This window comes from Oncorhynchus masou, chromosome 13 (assembly GCF_036934945.1).
Source record: "Oncorhynchus masou masou isolate Uvic2021 chromosome 13, UVic_Omas_1.1, whole genome shotgun sequence".
NCBI lineage: Eukaryota > Metazoa > Chordata > Actinopteri > Salmoniformes > Salmonidae > Oncorhynchus > Oncorhynchus masou.
Window position 1 is genome coordinate 14,755,347 of NC_088224.1, and position 23,831 is coordinate 14,779,177.

Genomic DNA, 23,831 nt, shown 5'->3' on the forward strand with positions numbered 1-23,831 from the left:
CACTGCTGATTTTGCAGGTTTTCTTACTTACAAAGCATGTAGAGTTCTGTAATTTATATCATAGGTACACTTCAACTGTGAGAGACTGAATCTAAAACAAAAATCCAGAAAATCATATTGTATGATTTTTAAGTAATTAATTTGCATTTTATTGCATGACATAAGTATATGATCACCGACCAACCAGTAAGAATTCTGGCTCTCACAGACCTGTTAGTTTTTCCTTAAGAATCCCTCCTGTTCTCCACTCATTACCTGTATTAACTGCACCTGTTTGAACTCGTTACCTGTTTAAAAGACACCTGTCCACACACTCAATCAATCAAACAGACTCCAACCTCTCCACAATGGCCAAGACCAGAAAGCTGTGTAAGGACATCAGGGATAAAATTGTAGACCTGCACAAGGCTGGGATGGGCAAGCAGCTTGGTGAGAAGGCAACAACTGTTGGCGCAATTATTAGAAAATGGAAGAAGTTCAAGATGATGGTCAATCACCCTCGGTCTGGGGCTCCATGTAAGATCTCACCTGTGGGGCATCAATGATCAGGAAGGTGAGGGATCAGCCCAGAACGACACAGCAGGACCTGGTCAATGGCCTGAAGAGAGCTGGGACCAGTGTCTCAAAGAAAACCATTAGTAACACACTACGCCATCATGGATTAAAATCCTGCTGCGCAAGCAAGGTCCCCCTGCTCAAGCCAGCACATGTCCAGACCCATCTGAAATTTGCCAATAACCATCTGGATGATCCAGAGGAGGAATGGGAGGAGGTCATGTGGTCTGATGAGACAAAAATAGAGCTTTTTGGTCAACCCCAAGAACACCATCCCAACCGTGAAGCATGAAGGTGGAAACATTCTTTGGGGATGCTTTTCTGCAAAGGGGACAGGACGACTGCACCGTATTGAGGGGAGGATGGATGCGGCCATGTATTGTGAGATCTTGGCCAACAACCTCCTTCCCTCAGTAACAGCATTGAAGATGGGTCGTGGCTGGGTCTTCCAGCATGACAACGACCCGAAACACACAGCCAGGGCAACTAAGGAGTGGCTCCGTAAGAAGCATCTCAAGGTCCTGGAGTGGCCTAGCCAGTCTCCAGACCTGAACCCAATAGAACATTTTTGGAGGGAGCTGAAAGTCCGTATTGCCCAACGACAGCTCCGAAACCTGAAGGATCTGGAGAAGGTCTGTATGGAGGAGTGGGCCAAAATCCCTGCTGCAGTGTGTGCAAACCTGGTCAAGAACTACAGCAAACGTATGATCTCTGTAATTGCAAACAAAGGTTTCTGTACCAAATATTAAGTTCTGCTTTTCTGATGTATCAAATATTATGTCATGCAAAAAAATGCAAATTAATTACTTAAAAATCATACAATGTGATTTTCTGGATTTTTGTTTTAGATTCCGTCTCTCACAGTTGAAGTGTACCTATGATAACAATGACAGACCTCTACATGATTTGTAAGAAGGAAAACCTGCAAAATTGGCAGTGTATCAAATACTTGTTCTCCCCACTGTATTTGAATAACCATCCTGTGGCTATTTCCAAATAACCCGGTATACGGTATACCGTCTTAGCTAAATACAGTGCCTTGCAAAATAATTCATCTTCCTTGGCGTTTTTCCTATTTTGTTGCATTACAACCTGTAATTTAAATGGATTTTTATTTGGATTTCATGTAATGGACATACACAAAATAGTGCATGGTGAAGTGAAATTTAAAAAATAACCTGTTTCAAAAAATTAAAAAAATTAAAAAAAAGTGTTGCGTGCATATGTATTCACCCCCTTTACTATGAAGCCCCTAAATAAGATCTGGTTCAACTATTTACCTTCAGAAGTCACAATTAGTTAAATAAAGTCCACCTGTGTGCAATCGAAATGTCACATGATCTGTCACATGATTTCAGTATATATACACCTGTTCTGAAAGGTTGCAGAGTCTGCAACACCACTACGCAAGGGCCCCCACCAAGCAAGCAGCACTATGAAGACCAAGGAGCTCTCCAAACAGGTCAGGGACAAAGTTGTGGAGAAGTACAGCTCAGGGTTGGGTTATAAAAAAATATAAAAAAACTGAACATCCCACATAGCACTGTTAATTCCATTATTAAAAAATGCAAAGAATATGGCACCACAACAAATTTGCCAAGAGAGGGCCGCCCACCAAAATTCAGACTAGGCAAGGACGGGACTAATCAGAGAGGCAACAAAGAGACCAAAGATAACCCAGGAGCTGCAAAACTCCACAGAGGAGATTGGAGTATCTGTCCATAGAACCAATTTAAGCCGTACACGCCACAGAGCTGGGCTTTATGGAAGAGTGGCCAGAAAAATTGTTGTTTAAAGAAAAAAATAAGCAAACGTTTTGTGTTCACCAAAAGGCATGTGGGAGACTCCACCAACATATGGAAGAAGGTACTCTGCTGAGATGAGATTAAAATTGAGCTTTTTGGCCATCAAGGAAAACGCAATGTCTGGCGCAAAGAGCACCATCCCCACAGTGAAGCATGGTGGTGGCAGCATCATGCTGTGGGGATGTTTTTCATTGGTAGGGACTGGGAAACTGGTCAGAATTGAAGGAATGATGAATGGCGCTAAATACAGGGAAATTCTTGAGGGAAACCTGTTTCAACCTTCCAGAGATTTGAGACTGGGACGGAGGGTCACCTTCCAGCAGGACAATGACCCTAAACATACTGCTAAAGCAACACTCGAGTGGTTTAAGGGGAAATCCATCTTGGAAGGCAAAGCCCAGACCTCAATCCAATTGAAAATCTGTGGTATGACTTAAAACCCATCCAACTTGAAGGAGCTGGAGCAGTTTTGTCTTGAAGAATGGGCAAAAATCCCAGTAGCTAGATGTGCCATGCTTAGAGACTTACCCCAAGAGACTTGCAGCTGTAATTGCTGCAAAAGGTGTCTCTACAAAGAATTTACTTTTTTTTGGGGGGGGGGGGGGGAGAATAGTTACGCACGCTCAAGTTGTCCGTTTTTTTTTTCTTATTTCTTGCATCTTCAAAGTAGTAGGCATGTTGTGTAAATCAAAAATGGTACAAACCCTCAACAAATCTATTTTAATTCAAGGTTGTAAGGCAACAAAATATGAAAAATGCCAAGGGGGATGAATACTTTCGCAAGCCACTGTACATACCTTGATAATATGCTACCAGCAATCTCTGTATTGCATTTAGATACAACTTGCTCTGACCTGACACATGAATCACCCAACAAAGATGCATGGTTTGACCTTTTTATTTTATTTATTTCACCTACATCCAATTTGCTGAGTAGTGTTGGAGGCTATTTTGTAAATTACATGGCCGAAGTCAGGGATCGGTAGGATAGTCAGTTTTACGAGGGTATGTTTGGCAGCATGAGTGAAGGATGCTTTGTTGAGAAATAGTAAGCCGATTCTAGATTTAATTTTGGATTGGAGATGCTTAATGTGAGTCTGGAAGGAGAGTTTACAGTCTAACCAGACACCTATGTATTTGTAGTTGTCCACATATTCTAAGTCAGAACCGTCCAGGGTAGCGATGCTGGACGGGCGGGCAGGTGTGGGCAGCGATCGGTTGAAGAGCATGCATTTAGTTTTACTTGCATTTAAAAGCAATTGGAGGCCATGGTAGGAGAGTTGTATGGCATTGAAGCTCGTCTGGAGGTTAGGACAGTGTCCAAAGAAGGGCCAGAAGTATACAGAATGGTGTCGTCTTCGTAAAGGTGGAACAGTGAATCACCAGCAGCAAGAGCGACATCATTGATGTATACAGAGAAGAGAGTCGGCCCGAGAATTGAACCCTGTGGCACCCCCATAGAGACTGCCAGAGGTCTGGACAACAGGCCCTCCAATTTGACACAATGAACTCTATCAGAGAAGTAGTTGGTAAACCAGGCGAGGCAATCATTTGAGAAACCAAGGCTGTTGAGTCTGCCAATAAGAATGTGGTGATGGACAAAGTCAAAAGCCTTGGCCAGGTCAATCAATACAGTTGCACAGTATTGTCTCTTATCGATGGTGGTTATGATATCGTTTAGGACCTTGAGCGTGGCTGAGATGCACCCATGACCAGCTTGGAAACCAGATTGCATAGCGGAGAAGGTACGGTGGGATTCGAAATGGTCGGTGATCTGTTTGTTAACTTGGCTTTCGAAGACCTTAGACAGGCAGGGTAGGATAGATATATCACCCAACAAATATACATGGTTTGATCTGACATGCATCACCCAACAAAGTCAGCCGATGCATAATGCATCAAACTTGTCACACCTCAGACCCCCCAAAAATATCCTCCATTATATAACGCTGTGATCCATCCATCTGGAGCAGTGTGTATGTGTGTGTGTGTGTGAGAGAGAGATGTTGTGAGTGTGATGGTGTGTGTGTGTGCGCGTGCACATGTGTGCGTCAGAGGCTTGGTCTGTCTCTCGAAGGGTAAACAGTAGTGACATCCTGCCGGCCAGGCAGAAGAGCTATGCTGTTATCAGACAGAGACAGGGTTCAAAATTAAATTGTGTTTGCCAGTAATGGGAGCAGCCCCGTCGCCCGTCTGTCCAAACAGGCCTTACTAGACTAGACTGGATTAGGCCCTTACCCCCCCAGGACCCTGTGTGTGAGTACATCCTCTTCCTGAAAGCACCAGGTAGAGAAACGGTAAATGTGCTTCTTCCATTATTCCCAGAGCAGCAGAGGATGGAGTTCTCCTGTACTATATCATGGAGCTCTGATAAGATCTGAAAGACTAGATGGAGTTGCCAGTGCTGGGTATTAGTGTCTTTGTGTGTGTATTATGTCAGTGAAGGCTCCTTAGAGGAGGAAGGGAAGGACAATCCTCCTCAGTTCATTTCATAAAAATAGTGAAACAAAAAAAGTATATTTATAGACACTATACTAAATATATTTTCACGTCAACAAATACTTGATTAAAACACACCATTTTGCAATGAAGGTCTACAGTAGCCTCAACAGCACTCTGTAGGGTAGCACCATGGCGTAGCCGGAGGACAGCTAGTTTCCGCCCTCCACTGGGTACATTGATTTCAATATAAAACCTAAATGTGGTTATCACCCCTTTCCATAGACTTACACAGTAATTATGACAACTTCTGGAGGACGTCCTCCAACCTATCGGAGCTCTTGCAGCATGGACTGACATGCTGTTCACCCAATCAAAGCACAAGCTACAGTTAGCTAGAACTGCAGTCCATAACATGTGGTGAGTAGTTGACTCAAAGAGAGAGAAAGAAACAAGGAGAAAGCTATATATTTCTTATTTTTTTCACTTAGCTAGCAAATGCAGCGAGTTTAGCCTGTTTACCTGGCTCAAACAGGGATGGAAGCTATGTTACCTAGCTGGCTATGGCTATCCAATACTGGAACTCTGGTAAACTTTTGGTTTTATACATTTTTTGGCCCCGGGGCCCTTGGGTGTAACTGCTAAACTGCTTGCTAACTGTACAATTTACTGCATGATTGTAGCAGGGTTACTAATGTTTTTAGTTCTAGTAGCTATGTTGACTTGATGTTAGCTAATATGGTGACAATGATGTAAGCTGTGTGTTGCGGTTATGATATGAAGGTTTGGCTTAGAAAGGTCACAGACAGCTGATGTGTTGTGCATTTAAGTCCACAAGTGAATGGAAAAGGTGAGAACGCGTAGATGCGAGAAGGAATTATCCAACAATCAAAGGGATCATGCTGTTTGTATGTGGCTGGTATGAAAGTGAACAGTGTTTGAGCGCGATCAGGGTTGTATTTATTCTACCGATTCTGTTGAAACACTTTTCTTTAACGGAAGAAAACGTAACGGGGGGGGGTAAACATACCTGAAGTTGTCCAATAGAAAGTTTTGTTTGCAACTGTCGACTAATGATTACACCGTCGATCAGCTAGATGCAGGCAATATTGTACATGGAGGTATTGAATGTGTCAATGTCTGTCACCTTGATTACTCAAATTTCTCTCGACCTGTGCACCTACGTTGTAAAATTTCATTCATAGGCTAGATTGTAGCAACCTCGTGATGGATATAGGGAGCATGTGACTCATGTAGTAGCCTAAACCTATTGACCTTACATTAAGCTGGGTGAATGGAATATGAATGACAATTTCCATTACAGCATATTGGATGACTTTGAGCCATGCTCAAACAAAATCATAAATTGTCCTGCCTCATCTTAAAATGGCAGACTGCCACTGGTGTGTGTGTGTGTGTGTGTGTGTGTGTGTGTGTGTGTGTGTGCACAGCTGCTTGCATGTGTTTCTCTACTTTGTTCTGTGTGTATCTATGGCCCTATATCGAAATGTATATTATGTTTATGGTGTGCATGCATCCCACTGTGTGGTCGGAATCGATACCTACTTTGTTGCGTGAGGTGATGATCTGTTTGATGACGATGCGGTCTGCGAGGACCAGGACTTTAGTGACGGAGGAGAGGAGCATGCGGGCGGCCTTCACCATGCCTGTCCTGTTACTGAACACCGTCTTGCGTCCGTCCACAAGGGGGGCCACCGGCATCCCAACATCTGTCAGTTTGGCTATGGCATCCCCTAGGACAAAAAGGACAAAAGGAGGTAGAGAATGATGGTGATAATGGTGGAGGTGATGATGATGATGAGGAGGAGGATCAAATCTATAGGAATTTTCAGCATACAAACACCATACAACATTTTCAGAGGTACCATGTAAATTATCACTGTATCTCCATGTTCTAATACTTGGTCAAACTGCTTCACAGTGGTAATTGTGTTTTCAAACAACCCTGCCGGAGAGCTCTTCATTTAGTGTTTCGTGCATTATCCAAAATTGTGTTAAAAAAACTGACATCCAGAATTCAGCTTTGGTTTATTTGAGATGTTTAGCGAGCTAAAGCCCCTTTGGTTCCCTTCCCATGGTTGGTGCCCCCTCTCCTGTCAGTCAACAGCAGCACCATGAATCCCAGTAGGAACATCTCATCCTGGACAGGGAGGCTGGCACACAGGGATTATATTCAGCCCGGTGGCACTGCAGCAATGTGATGCCAGCCAATGCCAGGGGCCAATTTACAGGCCCTCTGAGATGCATGACCAGGCCATTTCAATCTAAGTCGCTGGTACACTGGATGGTCGTAGTTTGTTCATGAAATTCCAAAACAACCCTAGGTGGGCGAAGGAAAAAGGCTTTAAAAGGAAAATGAACACACAAATATTTAAACACCATAACAGTCTCAGGCAGTGTAGAGAGAGAGGGAGGAGGGCGAAGAGAGAGAGACGTGAATTATGTTGGATACATGGTTGGCCTCCTTATTTGGGTTGGCTTGCATTCCAATAGGAAGTGTACTGATTGCATCCGACAGCCCTTTGTCGATGCCAGAATGCCCCAAACCAGCTGAAACATTCAGCCTGGCTCACAAAGAATGCTACTGAACCCCAGAATAGGCTCTGGAATAAGCATGGAGCATGGTGATGCTATGCCAGAATCCCCCACCATCAATTTTTTTATTGGTCACATACACATGGTTAGCAGATATTAATGTGAGAGTAGCAAAGCAAAACGCTTGTCCTTCTAGTTCCTACAGTGCAGTAATATCTAACAAGTAATCTAACAATTCCCAACAACAATTTAATACACACAAATCTAAATGATGAATGAGAATATATACGCATAAATATATGGATGAGCGATGGCCGAGCAGGAATAGGCAAGGTGCAATAGATAGTATAAAATACAGTATATACATATGAGTAATGCAAGATACGTAAACATTATTAAAGTGACATTGTTTAAAGTGGCATTGTTTAAAGTGACTAGTGATCCATTTATTAAAGTGTCCAGTGATTGGGTCTCAGTGTAGGCATCCGCCTCTGAGTTAGTGATGGCTGTTGAGCAGTCTGATGGCCTTGAGATAGGTGTTTTTCAGTCTCTCGGTCCCAGCGTTCATGCACCTGTGCTGACCTCGCCTTCTGGATGGTATGGATGATCGCGGTGTGAACAGGCAGTGGCTCGGGTGGTTGTTGTCCTTGATGATCTTTTTGGCCTTCCTGTGACATCGGGTGCTGTAGGTGTCATGGAGGGCAGATAGTTTGCCCCCAGTGATGCGTTGTGGAGAGCCTTGCGATTGTGGGCGGTGCAGTTGCCTTAACAAGCTGTGATACAGCCCAACAGGATGCTCTCGATAGTGCATCTGTAAAAGTCTGTGTTTTAGGTGACAAGCCAAATTTCTTCAGCGTCCTGAGCTTGAAGAGGTGCTGTTGCACCTTCTTCGCCACACTATGTATGGGTGGACTATTTCAATTGGTCTGTGATGTGTACGCCGAGGAACTTTCCACCTTCTCCACTACTGTCCCTTTGATGTTTCCTGAAATCCACAATCATCTCCTTTGTTTTGTTGACGTGAGAGGTTGTTTTCCTGACACCACACTGAGTGCCCTCACCTCCTCCCTGTAGGCTGTCTCGTCATTGTTGGTAATCAAGCCCACTACTGTTGTCTGCAAACTTGATGATTGAGGCGTGCATGGCCACACAGTCGTAGGTGAATAGGGAATACAGGAGGGGGCTGAGAATGCACCCTTGTGGTGCCCCAGTGTTGAGCGTCAGCAAAGTGGAGATGTTGTTTCCTACCTTCACCACCTGGGGCGACCCGTCAAATTCCATGACCCAATTGCACAGGGCAGGGTTGAGATCCAGGGCCTCCAGCTTGATGGTGAGCTTGGAGGGTCCTATGGTGTTGAATGCTGAGCTGTAGTCAATGAACAGCATTCTTACATAGGTATTCCTCTTGTCCAGATGGGATAGGGCAGTATGCAGTGTGATGGCGATTGCATCGTCTGTGGACGCAGTCCTTGTTAGCGGGCTGGACGGTGGCACTGTATTATCCTCAAAGCGGACAAAGAAGGTGTTTAGTTTGTCTGGAAGCCTGACGGTGTATGTGACGTGGCTGGTTTTGTTTTTGTAGTCCTTGATTTCCTATAGACCCTGCCACATACGCCTTGTATCTGAGCTGTTGAATTATGACTCCACTTTGTTCCTGTACCGGCATTTCACTTCTTTGATGGCCTTGCGGAGGGAATAACTACACTGTTTACGCTCAGCCATACTCCCAGACCTCTTTCCATGGCTAAATGTGGTGGTTCACGCTTTCAGTTTTGCGCGAATGCCACCATCCATCCATGGTTTCTGGTTAGGGCAGGTTTTAAGGCATAGTCACAGTGGGTACAACATCTCCAATGCACCTCCTAATAAACTCACTCACCGAGTCAGCGTATAGATCAATGTTGTTCTCTGAGGCGGACCGGAACATATCCCAGTCCGTGTGATAATAACAATCTTGAAGCGTGGATTCCGCTTGGTCAGACCAGTGTTGAATGGTTCTAGTCACTGGTACATCCTGTTTGAGTTTCTGCCTATAAGACAGTAGGATTTGCCAAAGGGAGGGCTTTGTATGCATAAGTGTTCCCCTACAGTGTTGCTTCACAACAGTGTTGTATTCTTGTTCTAGGCCTGATGCTGATGGTGTGTTAGTTCCCCCATTTATTCACCATGTCTCTTTATCACCAAGCTCTCTTTCATTGGCAATTATTTTCTGCTGCTTGGTATTTGAAAGGGGTGAACACTTGACTTCATTAAAACCTGTGGAGTCTTGTAACAAGTCCTTACCATAAGGGTAGTCTTATAACAGGGTGATTGTGATGCTATGCAGTCTACAGCCTGCAGGTTGCACTGACTTGGACAGTTAGAGATACAGGGCCAGGACCCCTTTAAACACTCACTATCCAAAACTCTTAATACAGTAGTTGCCTCCTAAAACCTCAGCTAGCGACATTAATTTGTTTGGGTTGGTCCAGCAGAACGGACTGAAACCAACAACTCCGCCTCAGTGGCCCCTATCTACAATGTCGTACCATGATGGAGATCACCAAATTAAAGTAATGTAATCACCTTATTTATTTAATTATGCTGCCTGCATGGCTGTCTGTCTGCCTCCCTGCTTGCCTCCATTGCCTGCCTGCGCTGGAGGAGGCCCGCTTAGTCTCTCCCTCCCTCTGGCTACACGTTAAGAGGCCATCAATCCATCAATCCTTTCCTGCAGATTTAAAGCTTTACCTCCCATCCCTTTCTCTTTTCATCACAGAGAAGACAACTTCATTCCGTTCCAAAACAGCAGAGGGAAAAGTACACTCTTTTTCAGATTCTCAATAGAGTATAGAAGGTAAGAACATGGCAGATAGGAGTAGAAGGAATCAATTGGCCAGTAGACCACTCTGGCTGACGATTCCCACCAGCTCTCTTTTGTCTGGGTTTAGCCCTTTTCAAATCAGCACACTGGGGGATTAAAGACATTGTTACACATGCCGCTTCTCCCAAACAAACCTATTATCCCCTGTGTTGGGGGTCTAAATACTTACCCTGTGAAATTTTGTTTTGGACTTATCAACATGATAAGACTGTGATTGGGCTTCAGGCCTTAGGCTTCGTCCCCATATTTATCTTGCTATTTTTAAATAGCAAAGCCGGCTCAAAAATACATTACACTGTTCGGTTGAAAGGGTGTTGATAGCCGTGGTGTAGATATCCTCCTCCCACGAAAAGTGTTAAAAGAGGGGGAAACGGCTCTCTCCCTCCCTCTCCAAGGGCTTTATTGGCATGGGAAACGTGTTAACATTGCCAAAGCAAGTGAAGTAGATAATAAACAAAAGTGAAATAAACAATATAAATTAACAGTAAACATTACACTCACAAAAGTTCCAAAAGAATAAAGACATTACAAATTGTGTCATATACACAGCGTTGTATATGTATGACGGCGCCAGAGAAGATGGATGCCGTTTTAACCAACCGTGCTATTTTGTTAGTAACCTATTTTGTGCATTATGTTGCTGCTGCCGTCTCTTATGACCGAAAAGAGCTTCTGGACATCAGAACAGCGATTACTCACCTTGAATTGGACAAATCATTTTTCTTTAATGAGTCGGACAGGAAGAATATACTTGAACACCTGAAAAGGCCCTCATCCACGTCATTCGCAGGAAGAAGAAACAGAGATTTCATGGAAGGAGATCGGGGAGCCTAGTGAGGATCAGACAACAGATGGCTAATCCGCCTTTGCCATCCGTAGTGCTAGCCAACATTCAATCGATGGAAAATAAATGGGACAAACTAAGAGTACGTATATCCTACCAATGGGACCTTGAAAACTGTAATATAATATGTTTCACTGAGTCGTGGCTGAACAACGACATTAATAACATACAGCTGGCGGGTTATACACTTCATCGGCAGGACATGGGGCTGCATCCTATGTATATTTGTAAACAACAACTAGTGCACGATAGCTAAGGAAGTCTCACCTGAGGTAGAGTATCTCATGATAAGCTGTAGACCACACTACCTAGAGAGTTTTCATCTGTATTTTTCGTAGCTGTCTACATACCACCACAGACTGATGCTGGCACTAAAACCACACTCATGGAGCTGTATACCGCCATAAGCAAACAGGAAAAGGCTAATCCAGAGGGGGAGCTCCTAGTGGCCAGGGACTCTAATGTAGGGAAACACACAGAGACCACACACAGAGACGCATACAAAGCTCTCCCTCGCCCTCCATTTGGCAAATCTGACCATAATTCTATCCTTACATGCTTCAAAAGCAAAAATTAAAGCAGGATGCATCAGTGACTTGGTCAATTAAACAGTGGCCAGATGAAGCAGATGCTAGACTACAGGACTGTTTTTCTAGCACAGACTGGAATATGTTCCAGGATTCTTCCGATGACATTGAGGATTACACCACATCAGTCACTGGCTTCATCAATGATGTCATCCCCACAGTGACTGTAGGTACATACCCCAACCAGAAGCCATAGATTACAGGCAGCATTCGCGCTGAGCTAAAGGGAAGAGCTGCAGCCTTCAAGGAGCGGGACTCTAACCTGAAAGCTTATGAATTCCTGCTATGTCCTAAATAACGTCTATGCTCGCTTCGAGGCAAGTAACACTGAAACATGCATGAGAGCATCAACTGTTCCGGATGACTGATCACGCTCTCCGCAGCCGATGTGAATAAGACCTTTAAACAGGCCAACAATCACAAGGCCGCAGGGCCAGACGAATTACCACAACGTGTACAACGAGCATGCGCTGACCAACTGGCAAGTATCTTCACTGAAATTTTCAACCACTCCCTGTGAGTCTGTAATACCAACATGTTTCAAGTACGGACCATCATAGTGTTCTTTGGCACAGGGACTAAGGTAACCTGCCTAAATGACACCCGACCCGTAGCACTCACGCCTGTAGCCATGAAGTGCTTTGAAAGGCTGGTTATGGCTCACATCAACACCATTATCCCAGAAACCCTAGACCCACTCAAATTTGCATACTGCCCCAACAGATCCACTGATGATGCAATCTCTAATTCACTCCACACTGCCCTTTCCAACCTGGGGTAAAGGAACACCAATGCGAGAATGCTATTCATGGACTACAGCTCAACATTCAACACCATAGTGCCCTCAAAACTCACTAAACTAAGGACCTTGGAACTAAACACCTCCCTCAGCAAATGGATCCTGGACTTCCTGACGGGCCATCCCCAGGTGGTAAGGGTAGGTAACAACGCATCCGCCACGCTGATACGCAACACGGGGGCCCCTCTGGGGTGCATGCTCAGTCCCCTCCTGTACTCCCTGTTCACTCATGACTGCACGGCCAGGCACGACTCCAACACCATCATTAAGATTGCCTATGACAACAGTGGTAGGCCTGATAACTAACAACGATGAGACGCCTATAGGGAGGTCAAAGACCTGACCATGTGGTGCAAGGACAACAACATCTCCCTCAATGTGATCAAGACAAAGGAGTTGATACGGATTACAGGAAAAGGAGGACCAAGCACGCCCCCATTCTCATCGACGGGGCTGTAGTGGAGCAAGTTGAGAGCTTCAAGTTCCTTGGTGTCCATATCACCAACAAACTAACATGGTCCAAGCACACCAAGTCATGAAAAGGGCACAAAAAAACCTATTCCCCCTCTAGAGACTGAAAAGATTTTGCACGGGTACTCGGATCCTCAAAAGGTTTTACAGCTGCACCATCGAGAGCATCCTGATGGTTTGCATCACTGCCTGGTATGGCAACTGCTCGGTCCCGGACCGCAAGGCATTATAGAGGGTAGTGCGTATGGCCCAGTACATCACCGGGGCCAAGCTTCCTGCCATCCAGGACCTCTATACACGGAGATGTCAGAGGAAGGCCCTAAAAAATGTCCAAGACTCCAGCCACCCTAGTCATAGACTGTTCTCTGTGCTACCGCATGAGGTACCGGAGAGGTACCTAAGCTGCATCCCTGTCTCACCCCACAGCCCTGTGGAAATAAATGTTGTTTTCTTTTGGTAATTTTAACTGCACACTTGTTGTTTGTGTACATGGATTTTATAATGTTGTATGTTTTTCTGTCAACCCCACTTTCCATGAATTTGTATAGCAGACCCTCATGCCAAATTGAGTCAAAGGCTTGAGAAGACTTTGTTTTGGTTTGTTTGTTAATTAGGGTTCGCAGGTTGAATACAAATTAAGTCGGAAATTTACATACACCTTAGGCAAATACATTTAAACTCAGTTTTTCAAAATTGTATTTTAATCCTAGTAAAAACTCCCTGAAGTAGGTCAGTTAGGATCACCACTTTATTTTAAGAATTGGACATTTCAGAATAATAGTAGAGAGAATGATTTATTTGAGTTTATAATTTTCATCACATTCCCAGTGGGTCAGAAGTTCACATACACTCAATTAGTATTTGGTAGCATTGCCTTTAAATTGTTTAATTGGGTCAGATGTTTTGGCTAGCTTTCCCATAATAAGTTGGGTGAATTTTGGCCCATTCCTCCTGACAGAGCTGGTGTAACTGAGTCAGGTTTGTAGGCCTCTTTGACTACACACACTTTTTCAGTTCTGCCCACAAATTTTGTATAGGATTGAAGTCAGGGCTTTGTGATGGCCACTCCAATACCTTGACTTTGTTGTTCTTAAGCCATTTTGACAACTTTGGAAGTATGCTTGGGGTCATTGTGCATTTGGAAGACCCATTTGCGACCAAGCTTTAACTTCCTGGCTGATGTCTTGAGATGTTGCTTCAATATATCCATATATAATTTTCCTGCCTCATGATGCAATCTATTTTGTGAAGCGCACCAGTCCCTCCTGCAACAAAGCACCCCCCACCACATGATGCTGCCACCCCCGTGCTTCACGGTTGGGATGGAGTTCTTCAGCTTGTAAGCCTCCCCCTTTTTCCTCCAAACATAACGATGGTCATTATGACCAAACAGTTCTATTTTTGTTTCATCAGACCAGAGGGCATTTCTCCAAAAAGTACGATCTTTGTCCCAATGAGCAGTTGCAAACCGTAGTCTGGCTTTTTTTAATGGCGGTTTTGGAGCAGTGGTTTCTTCCTTGCTGAGCGGCCTTTCAGGTTATGTCGATATAGGACTTGTTTTACTGTGGATATAAATACTTTTGTACCGGTTTCCTCCAGCATCTGCACAAGGTCCTTTGCTTTTGTTCTGGGATTGATTTGCACTTTTCACTACAACGTACGTTCTAGGAGACAGAACGCATGTCCTGCTTGAGCGGAACGATGGCTGCGTGGTCCCATGGTGTTTATACGTGTGTACTATTGTTTGTACAGATGAACGTGGTACCGTCGGGCTTTCGGAAATTGCGCCCAAGGATGAACCAGATTTGTGGAGGTCTACAATTTGTTTCTGAGGTCTTGGCAGATTTCTTTATATTTCCCCATGATGTCAAGCAAAGAGACACTGAGTTTGAAGGTAGGCCTTGAATAACATCCACAAGTACACATTCAATTGATTCAAATGGTGTCAATTAGCCTATCAGAAGCTCCTAAAGCCATGACATAATGTTCTGGAATTTTCCAAGCTGTTTCAAGGCACAGTCAACTTAGTGCATGTAAACTTCTGACCCACTGGAATTGTGATACAGTGAATTATACGTGAAATAATCTGTCTGTAAACAATTGTTGGAAAAATTACTTGTGTTATGCACAAAGTAGATGTACTAACTGACTTGCCAAAACTATAGTTTGTTAACAAGAAATGTGTGGAGTGGTTGAAAAACGAGTTTTAATGACTCCAATCTTAAGTGTTTGTAAACTTCCGACTTCAACTGTATGTGGTCTGTTGTTTGGTAATGTTGTTTGGCGGCAGGGTAGCCTAGTGGTTAGAGCGTTGGACTAGTAACCGAAAGGTTGCAAGTTTGAATCCCCGAGCTGACAAGGTACAAATCTGTCGTTCTGCCCCTGAACAGGCAGTTAACCCACTGTTCGTAGGCCGTCATTGAAAATAAAAATTTGTTCTTAACTGACTTGCCTAGTAAAATTAAGGTAAAAAAAAAGAAAATTGACAGAAAGCCAATTTGACATTTCCGTACATTGTTTTCACTGAGTAAATGTATGAGTCTGCTGTTAATGCAGAGGATATTACCAAAGTTGCTGGGGAAACCTATCCCATTGTAGTTATTGGGCTCAAATTTGGCTCCACTTTTATGGATTGGGTTGATCAGTCCTTGGTTCCAAATATTGGGGAAGATGCCAGAGCTAAGAATGATGTTAGAGTTTTAGTATAGACAATATAGACAATTGGAATTTATTGTCTGTATGTTTGATCATTTCATTGAGGATACCATCACACAATAGTCCTTTTTGGGTTGGAGGGTTTTTATTTTGTCCTGTAGTTCATTCAATGTAATTGGAGAATCCAGTGGGTTCTGGAAGTCTTTAATAGTTGATTCTAAGATTTGTATTTGATCATGTATATGTTTTTGCTGTTTGTTCTTGGTTGTAGAGCCAAAAAGATTGGAGAAGTGGTTTATCTCCCTCCTCCTCCCATCCCAGCTCTGTACTTCTCCAAACCTGACTCACACTGTTTTTTTTCACGGTCTCTGTTTTTCCCCCCTCAGGCAAGAGCAGCAGTAACTCTGTTCACTTCACTTTAGCCTTCAGCTCAACTTCACTCATAAAGGAACAAATACAACAAAGCCTTCTACTTCTGGATGCCTCCAGTGGAGTTGTGTTTGATAGCAGAGTTATGTCTAGGCAGAGACCAACTTTTAAATAATTTATTTATGATGAAAACAACCCCAAAAACACGGTCAGTTGGACTGCTAGTCAGCATCCCAAATGGCATCCTATTCCCTATATAGTGCACTACGTTTGACCAGGGCTCACATGGGGTTTTGGTCAAAAGTAGTGTAGTAAACAGTATGGCTGAGAATTGCCAGGGACCTCACAATACAATATTATCATGATACTTAGGTGCCAATACGATAAGTATTGCCATTTTTTAAAATGTTTTTAACTAGGCAAGTCAGTTAAGACAAATTCTTATTTACAAAGACAGCCTACTGGGGAACAGTGGGTTAACTGCCTTGCTCAGGGGCAGAACGACAGATTTTTACCTTGTCAGCTTGGGGATTCGTATCAATTTATTCCCCCATCACTACTACACAGGGAAAGGACGCACTTTCAGACACAGCCCCAGTTACCTGCTCTGCGCGCCTCGAAACAAGCCATGCCCATCTCTTCCTTCAGCTCCTCGTTCTCCACGGCGATGGCCTCGCCTACACCAACAAAGCGGCCCACAGCAACGCTGACGGCCTGGCCCACTCTCTGGATGGCCTGCTGGGTCCGCTCTGACTTCTTTGGCTTGTCTTTGTGGTTGATCAGTGTGGTGATCTAGGAGGATACAGAGACTGGTCAGTGTTGTAATACAAAGGCTGGTCAGTGTGGTGATACAGAGACACAGGCTAGTCAGTGTGGTGATACAGAGACACAGGCTGGTCAGTGTGGTGATACAGAGACACAGGCTGGTCAGTGTGGTGATACAGAGACACAGGCTGGTCAGTGTGGTGATACAGAGACACAGGCTGGTCAGTGTGGTGATACAGAGACACAGGCTGGTCAGTGTGGTGATACAGACTACAGAGGCACACTTTCCATGGCACAGTGTGCTGCTGTGCTCAACCTGAATCAGCATACCAACCCATTTCACTGTGGGACAGCATGTTTCTCCAAAACAATTAACCGTCTACACCATCCAGGGTACAGCGCAGGCCATGTGTCCACCACTTTGCCCAAGTGAGGAACCAGAAAAAAAGTACAATAATTTCCTTTTCCCGGAGAGAGACAGAGAGCTGATTGCTGATTTCCTATGGAGCAGCCTAACAGGTGGAGAGAGCCGGCAGTGAGACAGCAGGAGGTGTCTCCCGTAGCGCAGCATCTACACATGCACTCACACACACAGGCAACTCAGGTGGGGCCTATTAGCGACGATCAGAATAATTTGTTATGTATCGGACACACACACACACACAACTCAGATGGGGCCTGTTAGCGACGATCAGAATAATTTGTTATGTATTGGACACACACACACACAACTCAGGTGGGGCCTGTTAGCTACGATCAGAGTCATCTATTATGTATACGTTTGGACCTATTACTATAAATTATTCACTGATTGCCTTAGATACCTGAATGGAAACAATCCCTTCCAGACCATAACAGTGCGCAGTTGGTGAGAGCTCAGTCGGGGGGAATTGAAACTGGTACACCACTGGCATTCTCAAGCTCCACTAACTCCTGGTGCGTGTCCCAAATGGCCCCCTATTTCCTTTGTAGCACTACTTTTGACCAGGGCCCACCATAAAGAGAGAAGGGTGCCATTTGGGACACAAACCTGTGGTCAGGTATCTGTAATGTAGTAGGTTTACTGTACAAACCATGGTGATTATAAGCAAGTATAAAACATGTGTAAAACTGTCTAAACTTGGGCCCGCAAAACACAGCTATCGATTCCTTCAGAAAATCTGTGGTAGGTTTTTTTGAAACAAGATTTCATCCAATCTGTGGCTCAAATCATTATTTTTGGATTTGGAAAACAAATTCAAATACCTCAGAACTGACTTTAGAATAGAAGGTGCTGGAACAGATAATAGGTTTGTCCATTTCCTATATACAGTTGAAGTCAGAAGTTTACATACACCTTAGCCAAATACATTTAAACTCAGTTTTTTTCACAATTCCTGACATTTAATACTTGCAAAAATTCTCTGTCTTAGGTCAGTTATGATCACCACTTTATTTTAAGAATATGAAATGTCAGAATAATGGTAGAGAGTGATTTATTTCAGCTTTTATTTCTTTCGTCACATTCCCAGTGGGTCAGAAGTTTACATGCACTCAATTGGTATTTGGTAGCATTGCCTTTAAATTGTTTAACTTGGGTCAGACGTTTTGGGTAGTCACAAGCTTCCACAAGCTTCCCACAATAAGTTGGGTGAATTTTGGCCCATTCCTCCTGACAGAGCTGGTGCAACGGAGTAAGGTTTGTAGGCCTCCTTGCTCGGACATGCTTTTTCAGTTCTGCCCACAAATGTTCTATAAGATTGAGGTCAAGGCTTTGTAATGGCCACTCCAATACCTTGACTTTATTGTCCTTAAGCCATTTTGCCACAACCTTGGAAGTATGCTTGGGGTCCCATTTGCCACCAAGCTTTAACTTCCTGACTGATGTCTTGAGACGTTGCTTCAATACATCTACATAATTTTCCTCCCTCGTGAAGCCATCTATTTTGTGAAGTGTACCAGTCCCTCCTGCAGCAAAGCACCCCCACAACACGATGCTACCACCACCGTGCTTCACGTTTGCGATGGTGTTCTTCAGATTGCAAGCCTCCCCCTTTTTCCTCCAAACATAACAATGGTCATTATGGCCAAACAGTTCTATTTATGTTTTATCAGACCATAGGACATTTCTCCCAAAAAAATTGTAGCAGTGGCTTCTTTCATGCTGAGCCGCCTTTCAGGTTATGTCGATATAGGACTAGATTTACTGTGGATAAAAATACTTTATCTGTTTCCTCCAGCATCTTCACAAGGTCCTTTGCTGTTGTTCTGGGATTGATTTGCACTTTTCGCACTAAAGTACTTTCATCTCTAGGAGACAGAACGGGTCTCCTTCCTGAGCGGTATGACGGCTGCGTGGTCCCATGGTGTTTATACGTGGGTACTATTGTTTGTCAGATGGACGTGGTACCTTCAGGCATTTGGAGGTCTACAATTTTTTTCTGAGGTCTTGGCTGATTTCTTTTGATTTTCCCAAGATGTCAAGCAAAGAGGCATTGAGTTTGAAGGTAGGCCTTGACATACATCCACAGGTACATCTCCAACTGACTCAAATTATGTCAATTAGCCTATCAGGAGCTTCTAAAGCCATGACATCCTTTTGTAGAATTTTCCAAGCCATTTAAAGGCATAGTCAACTTAGTCTATGTAAACTTATGACCCACTGGAATTGTGATACAGTGAATTATACATGAAATAATCTGTCCGTAAACAATTGTTGGAAAAATTACTTGTGTCATGCACAAAGTAGATGTCCTAACCGACTTGCCAAAACTATAGTTTGTTAACAAGAAATTTGTGGAGTGGTTGAAAAACATGTATTAATGACTCCAACTTAAGTGTATGTAAACTTCCAACTTCAACTGTAGGTGAATTGGGAAAGTGGATCAGAGGGAGAAACAGAGGCAGAGAGAGAGCGAGAGAACGCAAAGAGGACGCCCTAGGGCGCTGGAACGCAAAGAGGACGCCCTAGGTGCCCTGGAACGCAAAGAGGACGCCCTAGGGCGCTGGAACGCAAAAAGGACGCCCTAGGGCGCTGGAACGCAAAAAGGACGCCCTAGGTGCCCTGGAACGCAAAGAGGACGCCCTAGGGCGCTGGAACGCAAAAAGGACGCCCTAGGGCGCTGGAACGCAAAAAGGACGCCCTAGGGCGCTGGAACGTAAAGTAACCGAAAGTCCGCTAGTTCGAATTCCCAAGTAGACTAGGTGAAAAATGTGTTGATATGTCCTTGAACAAGGCACTTATCCAAAGCAACGTACAGGAGCAATTAGGGTTAAGAGCATCTGCTAAATTACTCAAATGTAACAGAACCACAGCCCACTTTCCAAGCAAAACAGAAAATACCTGAGACACATTAATTGGAAGGGGGCGGCAGGTGGGTTTGGAGTGAGTGCGTGACTACTTGAAGTCACAGTGTAGCCGAGTGGAACGCGATGGTTGGTTTAGTGACGTGTGTCCCTGAAGAGGAGGATAATCAGACAATGAGAGAAAATGTAACAGAGCATATCTCTCACTCTCCCCACTTATCTGCCACTCTCCTCTCTCTCTCCTTCAATGCATCACAACAGCACTGCCTGGCAAGGATTAGATAGCCACTACGTATGATGCCTCCAAACCAAGGAGCGTTCGCTAACTCACACACACAAAAAGAGGCATTCTATAGGAAAAGGGGAATTCCATTTCTGTCCCAGAGCCTGAATACTGGATGAGTTCTACTACTGTTCTACTACTGTATGGGACCATGGTGACTCAGTGATCGAGTTACCATATGTTACCACCATTATCCTCCTCTTCAGGGACACACGTCACTAAACCTGTACAGAACCTCTGCAGAAGGTTTGAATGTTTGGCCTGAATTCAAATCAACATCACATTAGTGCAGAATATTATGCAATCCATTTTTCTAATCTAATCATTTGAGTCATATTTTTATTTTATTTTACCTTTATGTAACTAGGCAAGTCAGTTAAGAACAAATTCTTATTTTCAATGACGGCCTAGGAACAGTGGGTTCAGGGGCAGAATGACAGATTTGTACCTTATCAGCTCGGGGATTTGAACTTGCAACCTTCCGGTTACTAGCCCAACACTCTAACCACTAGGCTATCCTGCTGCCCCATATGTCTTCACTACCCAGTAGATGAGGATAACGGATGTGTGTGTGTGTGTGTGTGTGTGCATGGCGTGCATATTTGGCGTGCAGGTCATAAAAGGGCCTGAATCACAGGGCATCTGGTATTCATGACACTGAAATGCCCTCTCGCGCTGGCACTCACCCAGAAAAGAAGGGATGCGACAGAACCTCAGGAACCTGACTAGTGCATCTGCTTGTGTTCCAAATGAAACACTGTTCCCTATATAGAGCACTACTTTTGGCTAGGCCCAGGGAGATTTGGGAAACACCCTCTGCCTTTTAGCAGCTTGTTGAACGACTGTGGAAACCTGATAATAGCTCCCTCCGTGAGAAATCCCTCAATTTACTCTTGAGAAAAACAAGGAGGAAATGAGGGCAGGAGTCTCTTAAAACATTTGATTGAACGGAAGCGAAAGATAGGGTATACTTGGAAATGTGAGAGTGTATTGACCATCAGTGTGTGTGTAGGTGTGTATTATAGAGAGGAGAGAAAGTGTCTTTAACTTTCTCCTGCGGTATCAACGGAACACATGACTACATGGGGCTGCCTGTGTAAATAGGAATGAAACAGGGTGGAGAAACATAATATTAAATCAGAGAGAGAGAGAGACAGACAGACAGATGCTATATTAATTTAAAACCAAAAGGGAGGGAGAGGAGAGTGAGCTGCTATATGGGTCTAAAGCCAAAAGAGAGATTGTGAGAGCTGTTATATTAATCTAAAACCAAAAAGGGGGGAGGGGCTGCTATATTAATCTAAAACCAAGAAGGTGGGGAGAGCTGCTATATTAATCTAAAACCAAGCGGGAGAGAGCGCTGCTATATTAATCTGAAACCATGAGGGAGAGAGAGAGCGCTGCTATATTAATCTGAAACCAAGAGGGAGAGAGAGAGAGCTGCTATATTAATCTAAAACCAAGAGGGAGAGCACTGCTATATTAATCTAAAACCAAGAGGGAGAGCGCTGTTATATTAATCTAAAACCAAGAGGGAGAGCGCTGCTATATTAATCTAAAACCAAGAGGGAGAGCGCTGTTATATTAATCTAAAACCAAGAGGGAGAGCGCTGCTATATTAATCTAAAACCAAGAGGGAGAGCGCTGTTATATTAATCTAAAACCAAGAGGGAGAGCGCTGCTATATTAATCTAAAACCAAGAGGGAGAGAGCTGCTCTATTAATCTGAAACCAAGAGGGAGAGCGCTGCTATATTAATCTAAAACCAAGAGGGAGAGCGCTGCTCTATTAATCTGAAACCAAGAGGGAGAGAGAGAGAGCTGCTATATTAATCTAAAACCAAGAGGGAGAGAGCTGCTCTATTAATCTGAAACCAAGAGGGAGAGAGAGAGAGCTGCTCTATTAATCTGAAACCAAGAGGAGAGAGAGAGAGCTGCTATATTAATCTAAAACCAAGAGGGAGAGAGCTGCTCTATTAATCTGAAACCAAGAGGGAGAGAGAGAGAGCTGCTCTATTAATCTGAAACCAAGAGGGAGAGAGAGAGAGCTGCTCTATTAATCTGAAACCAAGAGGGAGAGAGAGAGCTGCTCTATTAATCTGAAACCAAGAGGGAGAGAGAGAGCTGCTCTATTAATCTGCAACCAAGAGGGAGAGAGAGAGAGAGAGAGCTGCTATATTAAATCAAATCAAATTTTATTTGTCACATACACATGGTTAGCAGATGTTAATGCGAGTGTAGCGAAATGCTTGTGCTTCCAGTTCCGACAATGCAGTAATAACCAACAAGTAATCTAACTAACAATTCCAAAACTAATATCTTATACACAGTGTAAGGGGATAAAGAATATGTACATAAAGATATGAATGAGTGATGGTGCAGAACAGCATAGGCAAGATACAGTAGATGGTATCGAGTACAGTATATACATATGAGATGAGTATGTAAACAAAGTGGCATAGTTAAAGTGGCTAGTGATACATGTATTACATAAGGATGCAGTAGATGATATAGAGTACAGTATATACATATACATATGAGATGAATAATGTAGGGTATGTAAACATTATATTAGGTAGCATTGTTTAAAGTGGCTAGTGATATATTTTACATCCTTTCCCATCAATTCCCATTATTGAAGTGGCTGGAGTTGAGTCAGTGTGTTGGCAGCAGCCACTCAATGTTAGTGGTTGCTGTTTAACAGTCTGATGGCCTTGAGATAGAAGCTGTTTTTCAGTCTCTCGGTCCCAGCTTTGATGCACCTGTACTGACCTCGCCTTCTGGATGATAGCAGGGTGAACAGGCAGTGGCTCGGGTGGGTGTTGTCCTTGATGATCTTTATGGCCTCCCTGTAACATCGGGTGGTGTAGGTGTCCTGGAGGGCAGGTAGTTTGCCCCCGGTGATACGTTGTGCAGACCTCACTACCCTCTGGAGAGCCTTATGGTTGTGGGCGGAGCAGTTGCCGTACCAGGCGGTGATACAGCCCGACAGGATGCTCTCAATTGTGCATCTGTAGAAGTTTGTGAGTGTTTTTGGTGACAAGCCGAATTTCTTCAGCCTCCTGAGGTTGAAGAGGCGCTGCTGCGCCTTCTTCACGATGCTGTCTGTGTGAGAGGACCAATTCAGTTTGTCTGTGATGTGTATGCCGAGGAACTTAAAACTTACTACCCTCTCCACTACTGTTCCATCGATGTGGATAGGGGGGTGTTCCCTCTGCTGTTTCCTGAAGTCCACAATCATCTCCTTAGTTTTGTTGACGTTGAGTGTGAGGTTATTTTCCTGACAACACACTCCGAGGGCCCTCACCTCCTCCCTGTAGGCCGTCTCGTCGTTGTTGGTAATCAAGCCTACCACTGTTGTGTCGTCCGCAAACTTGATGATTGAGTTGGAGGCGTGCGTGGCCACGCAGTCGTGGGTGAACAAGGAGTACAGGAGAGGGCTCAGAACGCACCCTTGTGGGGCCCCAGTGTTGAGGATCAGCGGGGTGGAGGTGTTGTTGCCTACCCTCACCACCTGGGGGCGGCCCGTCAGGAAGTCCAGTACCCAGTTGCACAG

The 23,831-nt window shown here is 44.1% G+C and overlaps 1 protein-coding gene across 1 annotated transcript in view; it reads right to left on the reverse strand.

Moving 5' to 3' along the window:
- LOC135551777 (alpha-catulin-like) overlaps positions 1-23,831 on the reverse strand; it is a 109,088-nt gene that overhangs the window by 40,157 nt on the left and 45,100 nt on the right. Inside the window, exons 2-3 of the mRNA XM_064982999.1 lie at positions 16,546-16,735; positions 6,366-6,553 (exon numbers count right to left, since the gene is read on the reverse strand). Coding sequence (XP_064839071.1) covers positions 6,366-6,553; positions 16,546-16,735 — 378 coding nt within the window. The remainder of the gene's footprint in view (positions 1-6,365; positions 6,554-16,545; positions 16,736-23,831) is intronic.